Source organism: Oncorhynchus tshawytscha, unplaced genomic scaffold (genome assembly GCF_018296145.1).
Source record: "Oncorhynchus tshawytscha isolate Ot180627B unplaced genomic scaffold, Otsh_v2.0 Un_contig_6598_pilon_pilon, whole genome shotgun sequence".
Taxonomy (NCBI): Eukaryota; Metazoa; Chordata; class Actinopteri; order Salmoniformes; family Salmonidae; genus Oncorhynchus; species Oncorhynchus tshawytscha.
Window position 1 is genome coordinate 134,655 of NW_024609609.1, and position 12,846 is coordinate 147,500.

At 49.4% G+C, this 12,846-nt stretch overlaps 1 protein-coding gene across 4 annotated transcripts in view; it reads right to left on the reverse strand.

Annotated features, from left to right (window-relative positions):
* Nucleotides 1–6,607: 6,607 nt before the first annotated feature.
* The window catches only part of LOC112240172 (Golgi integral membrane protein 4), a 26,089-nt gene continuing 19,850 nt past the window's right edge, over nt 6,608–12,846 (reverse strand). For 3 of the 4 annotated variants that reach the window (XM_042316249.1, XM_042316247.1, XM_042316246.1), the window contains exons 12-16: nt 11,835–11,911; nt 9,153–9,305; nt 8,917–8,976; nt 8,693–8,767; nt 6,608–8,281 (exon numbers count right to left, since the gene is read on the reverse strand). In XM_042316249.1, coding sequence (XP_042172183.1) covers nt 8,144–8,281; nt 8,693–8,767; nt 8,917–8,976; nt 9,153–9,305; nt 11,835–11,911 — 503 coding nt within the window. In that variant the 3' untranslated portion in view covers nt 6,608–8,143. The remainder of the gene's footprint in view (nt 8,282–8,692; nt 8,768–8,916; nt 8,977–9,152; nt 9,306–11,834; nt 11,912–12,846) is intronic. The other variant, XM_042316248.1, reaches the window with a different exon arrangement.

A 12,846-nucleotide genomic window follows, 5' to 3' on the forward strand; every position in this document is an offset into this window, starting at 1 on the left:
AGCCTCGGCTGTATTACTGATGTCCATGGTTATTTTTTTCCATGCAACAAGCCTATAGGTTATATAGGCTAGACAATTGCCACAATTATTACTAGTATACACGAAAATAGACTATATTAATTATACAAACATTACTATCCAGGTTCCTTTTTATAAACTCAGTGACACCTGGTCGGGTGTCCGCTGTTATGGCGACCGCCCCGGTGAGCGAGGCAGAGTTCACAGTAAACCCAAACCAGACAGCAGAGGGTTTCATCAAGGCGCAGGTACTTGAGGAGTGGACTACAGAAGCAGTAGAACCTGAGGTTTTAGGCCTATGATAGAAAAATAGGCCTGAAGAGAAGAATATGTTAGATCTACATTTATGGTGATGTTCAAGGCTGGTTTTACATGACTGTTTTTTATTTTCTTCTGGCTCTGAAGCTGTTGCAATTGACATTCTCTCTCTCTCTCTCTCTCTCTCTCTCTCTCTCTCTCTCTCTCTCTCTCTCTCATATTTCTCACTTTCATCCCACTCAATCTCGCTCACTCCTTCATACACTATATATACTCCGTCAAATGAGTGGATTTGGCTATTTCAGCCAGTCCCGTTGCTGACGTTGTATAAAATCGAGCACACAACCATGCAATCTCCATAGACGAACATTGGCAGTAGAATGATCTTACTGAGGAATCTGGGTTTGGAGGATGCCAGCAGAACGCTACCTGCCCAAATGCATAGTGTCAACTGTAAAGTTTGGTGGATGAGGAATAATGGTCTGGGGTTGTTTTTCATGGTTGGGACTAGGCCCCTCAGTTCCAGTGAAGGGAAATCTGAACGCTACAGCATACGATGACATTCTAGACGATTCCAACTTTGTGCGAACAGTTTGGGGAAGGCCCTTTCCTGTTTCGGCATGACAATGCCCCTGTGCACAAAGCGAGGTCCATACAGAAATGGTTTGTCGAGATCGGTGTGGAAGAAATTGATTGGCTTGCGCAGAGCCCTGACCTCAACCCCATCAAACACCTTTGGGGTGAATTGGAACGCCGACTGTGAGCCAGGCCTAATTGCAGTGGTGCAAAGTACTACTTAAATAGTTTTTTGGGGTATCTGTACTCTACTGTTTATACTTTTGCCAACTTTTACTTTTAGAGGGACCAACTCCGTATTAATGTCCATGATTTTGGAATGAGATGTTTGACGAGCAAGTGTCAACATACTTGTGGTCATGTCGTGTACATATTTCACCCTCTAACTCCTTGTTGTCCTTCTCTCCCACTTCCTCAGGTGTGTTGTTGTCCTTCTCTCCCAGTTCCTCAGGCGTGTTGTTGTCCCCCTCTCCCAGTTCCTCAGGCGTGTTGTTGTCCCCCTCTCCCAGTTCCTCAGGCGTGTTGTTGTCCCCCTCTCCCAGTTCCTCAGGCGTGTTGTTGTCCCCCTCTCCCAGTTCCTCAGGCGTGTTGTTGTCCCCCTCTCCCAGTTCCTCAGGCGTGTTGTTGTCCCCCTCTCCCAGTTCCTCAGGCGTGTTGTTGTCCCCCTCTCCCAGTTCCTCAGGTATGAACACGAGCAGTAGCAGTTTTCCCAAATCCCACTCCTCCCAGTATTCTGAAATCAGCGTCACACACACACCCCTCTCCGTGGATCAGAGTCCAGATTCCAGAATCGTCACAACCCCTGTGAGTGTCACGCCTTATGCCACATTCTCACCCTCCAGACCTCACTTCTCGCTCTACTCACCTCTTACCCTCCCATCTTATGACACCCCCTTACACAGCTCCTCCCCCCACAACCTGCCTCGCTCATCCTGCGACAGTATGATTGGTCCAAAAAGGTTCTGTTATGAAAACAGCCTCAACCCCTTAGCCTTTTCATTTGAAACCTACAGTAGGCGCAGCCATACCTATATTGCTCACACCTATCCAGTTCCTAAACTAGGGGTCGCGACCCCACGTGGGGTTGCCTGATATGAAAACAGCGGTGTCTTTGTGAGACGCAGAGTAGGTGAACGGATGATCTCCGCATGTGTTGTTCCCACCGTGAAGCACAGAGGAGGAGGTGTGATGGTGTGGGGGTGCTTTGCTGGTTACACTGTCTGTGATTTATTTAGAATTCAAGGCACACTTAATCAGCATGGCTACTACAGGATTCTGCAGTTATACGCCATCCCATGTGGTTTGCGCTGAGTGGGACTATCATTTGTTTTTCAAGCTCTCCAAATAGACGTTAGCCGTGAGGACCGAGATGCATCGACTTTTGTTCGCTACATGTCGGGGGATGCTACATGTCGGGGGATGCTACATGTCGGGGATGCTACATGTCGGGGATGCTACATGTCGGGGGATGCTACATGTCGGGGATGCTACATGTCAGGGGGTGCTACATGTTGGGGATGCTACATGTTGGGGATGCTACATGTTGGGGATGCTACATGTCGGGGATGCTACATGTTGGGGTGCTACATGTTGGGGATGCTACATGTTGGGGATGCTACATGTTGGGGATGCTACATGTTGGGGATGCTACATGTCGGGGATGCTACATGTTGGGGATGCTACATGTCGGGGATGCTACATGTTGGGGATGCTACATGTCGGGGGATGCTACATGTTGGGGATGCTACATGTTGGGGGATGCTACATGTTGGGGATGCTACATGTTGGGGGATGCTACATGTTGGGGATGCTACATGTCGGGGATGCTACATGTTGGGGATGCTACATGTCAGGGGGATGCTACATGTTGGGGATGCTACATGTCGGGGATGCTACATGTCAGGGGGTGCTACATGTTGGGGATGCTACATGTCGGGGATGCTACATGTCGGGGATGCTACATGTCGGGGATGCTACATGTCGGGGATGCTACATGTCGGGGGATGCTACATGTCGGGGATGCTACATGTCGGGGATGCTACATGTCGGGGATGCTACATGTTGGGGGATGCTACATGTCGGGGATGCTACATGTCGGGGATGCTACATGTCGGGGGATGCTACATGTCGGGGGATGCTACATGTCGGGGATGCTACATGTCGGGGGATGCTACATGTCGGGGGATGCTACATGTCGGGGATGCTACATGTCGGGGATGCTACATGTTGGGGGATGCTACATGTTGGGGGATGCTACATGTTGGGGGATGCTACATGTTGGGGGATGCTACATGTTGGGAGATGCTACATGTTGGGGGATGCTACATGTCGGGGGTGATACATGTTGGGGGATGCTACATGTCGGGGGATGCTACATGTCGGTGAATGCTACATGTCAGGGGGTGCTACATGTTGGGGGATGCTACATGTCGGGGGATGCTACATGTCGGGGGATGCTACATGTTGGGGGTGCTACATGTTGGGGGATGCTACATGTCGGGGATGCTACATGTCGGTGAATGCTACATGTCAGGGGTGCTACATGTTGGGGGATGCTACATGTCGGGGGATGCTACATGTCGGGGGATGCTACATGTTGGGGGTGCTACATGTTGGGGGATGCTACATGTCAGGGGATGCTACATGTCGGGGGATGCTACATGTCAGGGGATGCTACATGTTGGGGGATGCTACATGTCAGGGGGATGCTACATATCGGGGGATGCTACATGTCAGGGGATGCTACATGTTGGGGGATGCTACATGTCAGGGGATGCTACATGTCGGGGGATGCTACATGTCAGGGGGATGCTACATGTTGGGGGATGCTACATGTCAGGGGGATGCTACATATCGGGGGATGCTACATGTCAGGGGATGCTACATGTTGGGGGTGCTACATGCAAGGACATATTGTTCTGTCTCACGATGAAACGGCACAGGGGATGTTCAGTGTGCTGCATGACCATATCGACGAAAAACAGATTCCATATGGGGTTGAATGGTCGGCTTTTGCACAGATGGGGCTCCATCTATGGCGGGACGGCGAGCAGGCCTCTACACTCTAGTTATGTCTCCCTCTGCCATATGGACACATTGTGATGATACACCCACTGAGCTATAATGGATACACCGAGAGTACCTGGGAGGGAGAGAGAGAGGAGGTGAGGGAGATAGAGGGAGGGAGAGAGAGAGGAGAAGAGGGGGATAGAGGTAGAGAGGGAGACAGGAGGATAGAGGGAGGGAGAGGAGGTGAGGGGACAGAGGGAGGGAGAGGAGGGGATAGAGGGAGGGAGAGGAGGTGAGGGGGATAGAGGGAGGGAGAGGAGGTGAGGGGGAGAGGGAGGGAGAGGAGGTGAGGGGGATAGAGGGAGGGAGGGGAGGGGGATAGAGGGAGGGAGGGGAGGTGAGGGAGAGGAGGTGAGGGGATAGAGGGAGGGAGAGGAGGTGAGGGGGATAGAGGGGAGGGAGAGGAGGGGATAGAGGGAGGGAGAGGATAGAGGGAGAGAGGAGGTGAGGGGATAGAGGGAGGGAGAGGAGGTGGATAGAGGGAGAGAGGTGGTGAGGGGATAGAGGGAGGGAGAGGAGGTGAGGCGATAGAGGGAGGGAGAGGAGGTGAGGGGATAGAGGGAGGGAGAGGAGGTGAGGGGGATAGAGGGAGGGAGAGGAGGTGAGGGGATAGAGGGAGGGAGAGGTGGGGAGATAAAAGATGATAAAATGTTAGAATGTAGTGGAGTAGTTGATATGTTTGACCCTGTATTAACCCTTTGTTTCCCTCTCCTCTCTGCAGTGTGTTCTCCTGTTTGCCAAAACTCAGTTCTGGATGGAATCCCCAAGCTCCCAGAAGATTCCATGACTCCTGGACTACAACTCCCAGCAGCCACCAGGATGTGTAACATTCTGTGACATCAAACTGAGGGGTTTAGGACTATAATAGTCATTTCATAAATAATTCTCTAGCCATTTTTAGTAGGCCTACTAATGCTGTATATTGTGTATATTTGATCATACACTACACTGTTGTTTTTACTTGTCCCAGGGTTTGAGTTGTGTGACTGGACCGTGTTAGGCTGATCTAGGAAGACACTTGTCCCAGGGTTTGAGTTGTGTGACTGGACCGTGTTAGGCTGATCTAGGAAGACACTTGTCCCAGGGTTTGAGTTGTGTGACTGGACCGTGTTAGGCTGATCTAGGAAGACACTTGTCCCAGGGTTTGAGTTGTGTGACTGGACTGTGTTAGGCTGATCTAGGAAGACACTTGTCCCAGGGTTTGAGTTGTGTGACTGGACTGTGTTAGGCTGATCTAGGAAGACACTGAGGCTCATGTTGGAACTTGGCTTTGCGGGAGGGAGATATCTTATCAGGCAGGTACATGATGCTGTCCTACTGGCACAGAGAACAGTGGGGTCAGAGGTCAGCCTCCTCGAGCCTCACAGCAATCCCAACTGTGTACAACATAGACATCACTCTGACCCTCCACCCTCTCCTCTTTCGAACACTCCTGTACCCTCTTATGACTGTTTAATAACCCCTGTGCTTCATGTGACAGGACACACACACAGAATAATGGGTCACATTCAGAATGTCCCATCCTGTCTGTCAACAGTAGTTCATTTTATTCATATCCAGTAGCATCAGAATAATTTTTTAATAATGGTGTTGACATCACTTCCCCCTGAAACCTCAACAGGCAGAGACTGTGGACCTGAACACAGACTCATGCTCTCACGCACGATCTTGATTGGTCCGCTTGTCCCGTCCAACCCCCACCTCCTTGTCTTAGTAGTTCTCCGCCTCGTGGATCTCTGCTTCTTGGTCTCTCTGGACAACAACACTGAGTGTCCTTTACCTTGGTCTCTCGGGACAACAACACTGAGTGTCCTTTACCTTGGTCTCTCGGGACAACAACACTGAGTGTCCTTTACCTTGGTCTCTCGGGACAACAACACTCTAGAGCACTGAGTGTCCTTTACCTTGGTCTCTCGGGACAACAACACTAGAGCACTGAGTGTCCTTTACCTTGGTCTCTCAGGACAACAACACTGAGTGTCAATTACATTGGTCTCTCGGGACAACAAGAAGACTGCGTGATAGTATTGCAATACTATTAGTAATACTAAATATTTGGGACGTTCCCTTGGGGCTGAATCCTAAACTGAGATTCACTCTTAATTCAAACCTTCACATGAATCATGCATCGATGTCAAAAGAAGATTTGGGGAGAGGGATTGGTTATGTATTTGCGTCTCCAGATAGGATTTGGCCTCTGGCAACAGGAGACACGGAAACGATTAATGAATAGTTATTCATCCAATAGGAGACCAGAAACAGCCTCCATGACTCCAGATGAGACCTTGAAGAGAGAGAGCTAAGCATCACTGAACACTCATGACTGTAGGGTGTGTGTGTGTGTGTGTGTGCGCGCTACACCAGCCTGCTATTAGCACATTAATGAGTCACCTCTGAAATCGTTCCCACTCCAACATCCCAGAGCCCCCCCCCCCCGGGGAGGAACACACAGAGGAAGACGGCCAACGTGGCAGAGGAGATTATCTTAGTCCTCGGGGGTAAAGGCTGAAGACGGGTGAAATGTGTTTGAACTATTTTCTCTCTCAAGTTTCATTGTCGTTCAGTTCAGAGCCGTTTGATTTTCCCAAAGGAAAGCTGAGATGGACTGTATCGGTTCACCTCTGGTAGCTCCACTGCAGCAAGAGACATGGCATCATGTTGGTTCCTCACACCAGCCTCTAGGTACTAAATCTTTTATACGTTTAATTCAACCACATTCACTTTGTTGTTACCAAATAAACCTTTTCAGACAGGTGGAAAAATATGTCCAAATGTGTGTATTTCTATACAGACAGTAGTGATTAAGGATCGGGTGAACAGGTCAAGTGGACATTTGTGATTTACATCCAGGTCAATAGGTCAACTACACTATGAAAGGATCCACTGGCAATGCGTACTCAGCTAGTAACAAGAGGACCAGCAACGTCGACAAGTCAAACGGAAGAATGAAAATGAGCTGATTTTTTCCCCTACTATTGTCATCCGTGATACAGCAGTTCTTTCCTGCAGTAATGACACAGTCCATTTCATAACGCTTGGAGAATATTGGAGAAACATTTTCAGATCCACCCATAAGGATTGTCATATCGACAATAAATAAAACAGAAGACTGGAAAGCATGTCCTACTAAAAAAACATACATTGAGAGGAATTTGGTGAAAAAAATTTTTTTTTTAAAATTGTACAAAACGAATTTATAAGACTGACACTCAAATAGACACAAATCTTCCATCTCTTTCTGGGCACAAACAGATAGTGTACAGCAACATGACCTTCTCATGCCTGTCTGATAGGTCAATAGATGGAAAGACAGATGTATGTGTGTGTGTACACACACACACACACACACACACACACACACACACACACACTATTTTGTTTTTTAAAAACGCAACATGCAAATATTTCTACGATTTTACTGAGTTGCAGTTCATTTAAGGAAATCAGTCAATGGAAATATATTCATTAGGCCCTAATCTATGGATTTCACATGACTGGACAGGGGCTCAGCCATGGGTGGGCCTGGCTTGCAAGTGGGTGGGCCTATACCCTCCCAGGTTCAGCCAGTCAGAATGAGTTTCCCCCCCCCCAAAAACAGGCTTTATTACAGACAGAAATACTCCCTAGTTTGATCAGCTGTCCCGGTAGCTAGTCTCAGAAGATCACGCAGGTGAAGAAGCCAGAAGTGGAAGTCCTGGACTGGCGTGGTTACACATGTCTGAGGTTGTGCCAAAATCTCTAAAAACGACATTGGAGGTGGCTTATGGTAGAGAAATTAACATTAAATGCTCTGGCAACAGCTCTGGTGGACATTGCTGCTGTCATCATGCCAATTGCACACTCCCTCAAAACTTGACACATCTGTGGCATTGTGTTGTGACAAAACTGCACATTTTAGTGTGGCATTTTACTGTCCCCAGCACAAGGTGAAAACCTGTATAATGACCATGCTGTTTAATCAGCTTCATGATATGACAAACCTGTCAAGTGGATGGATTATCTTTGCAAAGGAGAAATACTAATAAACCAAAATCTTTGTTCCAGTCCCACACACAAACAAAAGGGAATACCATCCCATGTCCAACAGAACATTCCAATAGAATTCCAATCGGAATGCCGAGTGGGTGCCTGATTTTACTCCTTTAGAGGGAACAATAGTGAGATCTGATTGGCTCCCAGTGATGGGGAAAGGCACTCTCATTGGTCAATGTCTCTGTCCAGCTCACATCTCCCTTCGATTGGGCCGCTCGTCCCGTCCAACCCCCACCTCGTCTTCGTAGTTCTCCTCCTCGTCGTGGAGCTCTCCTGTCCTGTGTTCTCCCTCTTTCTCTGCTGGGACCGCTCGCTCTTTCACTTCTTCCTGTAGCAGAACAAACACAGTCCCCAGTTGGGTAAGACCATAGACAGGAAGTGGAGTGGAGCAATGTTCTAATATGTACACGTGACTCTAGGAACTGCCACCGATGGAACGTTCTAGAGCAGTAATGTGAGAACATGGAATACAGGCCAACAGGTAGATCATTCTAGAACATTGAGGCAAGTATGGTGGACCGGTGACTGACTGACCATTGTGGAGCAGTGTCAGATCATTCACTAGTGTTTAGATGGGGGGGGGGGCACACACACACACACCCCCCCAGAACAAGCTTGGGGGTGATCAGATCATATCACCCCCAGAGACCCTAAAGAAAGTGTGTTTAACAGGCCAAACCCACAGTCGTTTTCCCACTCAGGGTTCCACGTACAATATTCCATAGTGTTCTAGACTCACGTGTTCTTCGTTCTCCTCGTTGTATGGCTCCTCCTCCTCCTCCCTCTTCTGCCCCCCGGCCAAATCCTCCTGTACCTAACAGGGTTAACCACCATCAGACCATGTCTTCTCCCTCTGTTTAGACCTGTGTGTGTGAGTAGTGTGTGTGTGTGTAGTGTATGTGTGTGTGAGAGTAGTGTGTGTGTGTGTGTGAGAGAGTAGTGTGTGTGTGTGTGTGTGTGTACCTCGTCCTCCGGATACATCTCATCCCGGTTGTCTTCCTGCTGGTCGGGGTTTACCGCCATCTGTAAACATAGAAACCATGACAACTGTTACCATGGCAAGGTCACTGGAACAACTTTTGTCAGGCCAAGTTTGTCATCCTCATAGCTCAGACGATTTCCAACTGTCGTCTCCTTCCTTCCTTCCTTTCTCCCTCTCTCTCTCTCTAATCCCTCATTTCCTCCCTCCCTCCTCTCACCACCAGTTCCTCGTCTACGGCTGGGTGATTGGGGTTAGGGTGCGTGTCTGCCTCCTCTTCCTCCCTATGCTGAAGATGCTGCTCCTCTGCCACGTCAAACTCATCCTCTCCCTGGTTATTAGGGTCATCCTCTGGGTCGCCCTCTACCGCCCCCTGCAGGACGGGAGGGACGGAGAGAGAGTGTCAGTGTGTTGCGTGTGAAACTGTGCAGATCACCGTTCAGATAGGGGGTGGGTCTTTCTGGTTTTACTATCCATGCGCACGCAGGCAGGGAAAGAACACTAGACAACACCCAAGGGACTGTGGCGATGGTTGAGGCTGATGTTTGTGTCAGGCAGGGAAAGAGGACTAGACCCAAGGGACTGTGGCTATGGTTGAGGCTGATGTTTGTGTCAGGCAGGGAAAGAACACTAGACCCAAGGGACTGTGGCTATGGTTGAGGCTGATGTTTGTGTCAGGCAGGGAAAGAGGACTAGACCCAAGGGACTGTGGCGATGGTTGAGGCTGATGTTTGTGTCAGGCAGGGAAAGAACACTAGACCCAAGGGACTGTGGCGATGGTTGAGGCTGATGTTTGTGTCAGGCAGGGAAAGAGGACTTTAAAGCGCTCCAGTACTATAATTCACAACTTCATTAACTCTGGTTTTAGGACTTCTTAGAAAGACGTGTAGTCATTTCAATCATTTTACATTCCTTTAAATAATGTACAACATGAGACGTGTTTGAGCATTATTCATAAATACAATGAGGCACGGGGCGGCAGGTAGCCTAGTGGTTAGAGTGTAGAGGAGGCAGGTAGCCTAGTGGTTAGAGTGTAGGGGCGGCAGGTAGCCTAGTGGTTAGAGTGTAGAGGTGGCAGGTAGCCTAGTGGTTAGAGTGTAGAGGATGCAGGTAGCCTAGTGGTTAGAGTGTAGAGGAGGCAGCAAACCTAGTGGTTAGAGTGTAGAGGTGGCAGGTAGCCTAGTGGTTAGAGTGTAGAGGAGCCAGGTCGCCTAGTGGTTAGAGTGTAGAGGAGGCAGGTAGCCTAGTGGTTAGAGTGTAGAGGTGGCAGGTAGTCTAGTGGTTAGAGTGTAGAGGAGGCAGGTAGCCTAGTGGTTAGAGTGTAGAGGAGGCAGGTAGCCTAGTGGTTAGAGTGTAGAGGAGGCAGGTACCCTAGTGGTTAGAGTGTAGAGGAGGCAGGTAGCCTAGTGGTTAGAGTGTAGAGGAGGCAGGTACCCTAGTGGTTAGAGTGTAGAGGAGGCAGGTACCCTAGTGGTTAGAGTGTAGAGGAGGCAGGTACCCTAGTGGTTAGAGTGTAGAGGTGGTAGGTAGCCTAGTGGTTAGAGTGTAGAGGAGGCAGGTAACCTAGTCGTTAGAGTGTAGAGGAGGCAGGTAGCCTAGTGGTTAGAGTGTAGAGGAGGCAGGTAGCCTAGTGGTTAGAGTGTAGAGGAGGCAGGTAGCCTAGTGGTTAGAGTGTAGAGGTGGTAGGTAGCCTAGTGGTTAGAGTGTTGAGGTGGTAGGTAGCCTAGTGGTTAGAGTATAGAGGAGGCAGGTAACCTAGTGGTTAGAGTGTAGAGGAGGCAGGTAGCCTAGTGGTTAGAGTGTAGAGGAGGCAGGTAGCCTAGTGGTTAGAGTGTAGAGAAGGCAGGTAGCCTAGTGGTTAGAGTGTAGAGGTGGCAGGTAGCCTAGTGGTTAGAGTGTAGAGGAGGCAGGCAGCCTAGTGGTTAGAGTGTAGAGGAGGCAGGCAGCCTAGTGGTTAGAGTGTAAAGGTGGCAGGCAGCCTAGTGGTTAGAGTGTAGAGGTGGCAGGTAGCCTAGTGGTTATAGTGTAGAGGAGGCAGGTAGCCTAGTGGTTAGAGTGTAGAGGAGGCAGGTAGCCTAGTGGTTAGAGTGTAGAGGAGGCAGGTAGCCTAGTGGTTAGAGTGTAGAGGAGGCTGGTAGTAGCCTAGTGGTTAGAGTGTAGAGGAGGCAGGTAGTCTAGTGGTTAGAGTGTAGAGGAGGCAGGTAGCCTAGTGGTTAGAGTGTAGAGGAGGCAGGTCGCCTAGTGGTTAGAGTGTAGAGGAGGCAGGTAGCCTGGTGGTTAGAGTGTAGAGGTGGCAGGTAGCCTAGTGGTTAGAGTGTATAGGAGGCAGGTAGCCTAGTGGTTAGAGTGTAGAGGAGGCAGGTAGCCTAGTGGTTAGAGTGTAGAGGCGGCAGGTAGCCTAGTGGTTAGAGTGTAGAGGAGGCAGGTAGCCTAGTGGTTAGAGTGTAGAGGAGGCAGGTAGCCTAGTGGTTAGAGTGTAGAGGCGGCAGGTAGCCTAGTGGTTAGAGTGTAGAGGAGGCAGGTAGCCTAGTGGTTAGAGTGTAGAGGAGGCAGGTAGTCTAGTGGTTAGAGTGTAGAGGAGGCAGGTACTCTAGTGGTTAGAGTGTAGAGGAGGCTGGTAGCCTAGTGGTTAGAGTGTAGAGGAGGCAGGTAGCCTAGTGGTTAGAGTGTAGAGGAGGCAGGTAGCCTAGTGGTTAGAGTGTAGAGGAGGCAGGTAGCCTAGTGGTTAGAGTGTAGAGGAGGCAGGTAGCCTAGTGGTTAGAGTGTATAGGAGGCAGGTAGCCTAGTGGTTAGAGTGTAGAGGAGGCAGGTAGCCTAGTGGTTAGAGTGTAGAGGTGGCAGGTTCACATGAGACCATATGGATCATTGAAGTCAGGGGAACTGATCTAAAGACTCGTCTCACCTCCTGTAGTTGTGGTACTCGGCGGTGGTCCTCCTCCTCTTCCTCCTCCTCTTCATGCTCCATGTGAGGGTCCCTCTCTGTACATACCGCAAGCCAACAGCCAGCCAGATAAGCATGTAAAGAATTCAGACCCCTTGACTTTTCCCACATTTTGTTACGTTATTCTAATGGGTTAAATTCTACACACAATACCCCATAATGACAAAAGCATAAAATGGTAAGATTTTTTGTGTGCAAATTTACATAAAAATAAAATGACATTTACATAATTATTCAGACCCTCTACTCAGTACTTTGTTGAAGCACCTTTGGCAGCGATTACAGCCTCTAGTCTTCTTGGGTATGATGCTACAAACTTGGCACACTTGTATTTGTGTTAGAAACCAGGATAGTCCCTAGATAGCGTGTTAGAAACACTTGTATTTGTGGAGTTTCTCCCATTCTGCTCTGCAGATCCTCTCCAGCTCTGTTAGGTTGGATGGGGAGCGTCGCTGCACAGCTATTTTCAGGTCTCTCCAGAGATGTTCGATCGGGTTCAAGTCCGGGCTCTGGCTGGGCCACTCAAGGACATTCAGAGACTTGTCACGAAGCCACTCCTGCGTTGTCTTGGCTGTGTGCTTAGGGTCGTTGTCCTGTTGGAAGGTGAACCTTCGCCCCAGTCTGAGGTCCTGAGAGCTCTGGAGCAGGATTTCATCAAGGATCTCTCTGTACTTTACTCTGTTCATCTTTCCCTCATCCTGACTAGTCTCCCAGTCCCTGCCGCTGAAAAACATCCCCACAGGATGATGCCTCCACCACCGTGCTTCACCGTAGGGATGCTGCCACCACCATGCTTCACCGTAGGGATGCTGCCACCACCATGCTTCACCGTAGGGATGGTGCCAGGTTTACTCCAGACGTGACTCTTGGCATTCAGGCCAAAGAGTTCAATCTTGGTTTCATCAGACCAGGAAATCTTGTTTCTCATGGTCTGAGTCCTTTAGGTGCCTTTTGGCAAACTCCAAGCGGGCTG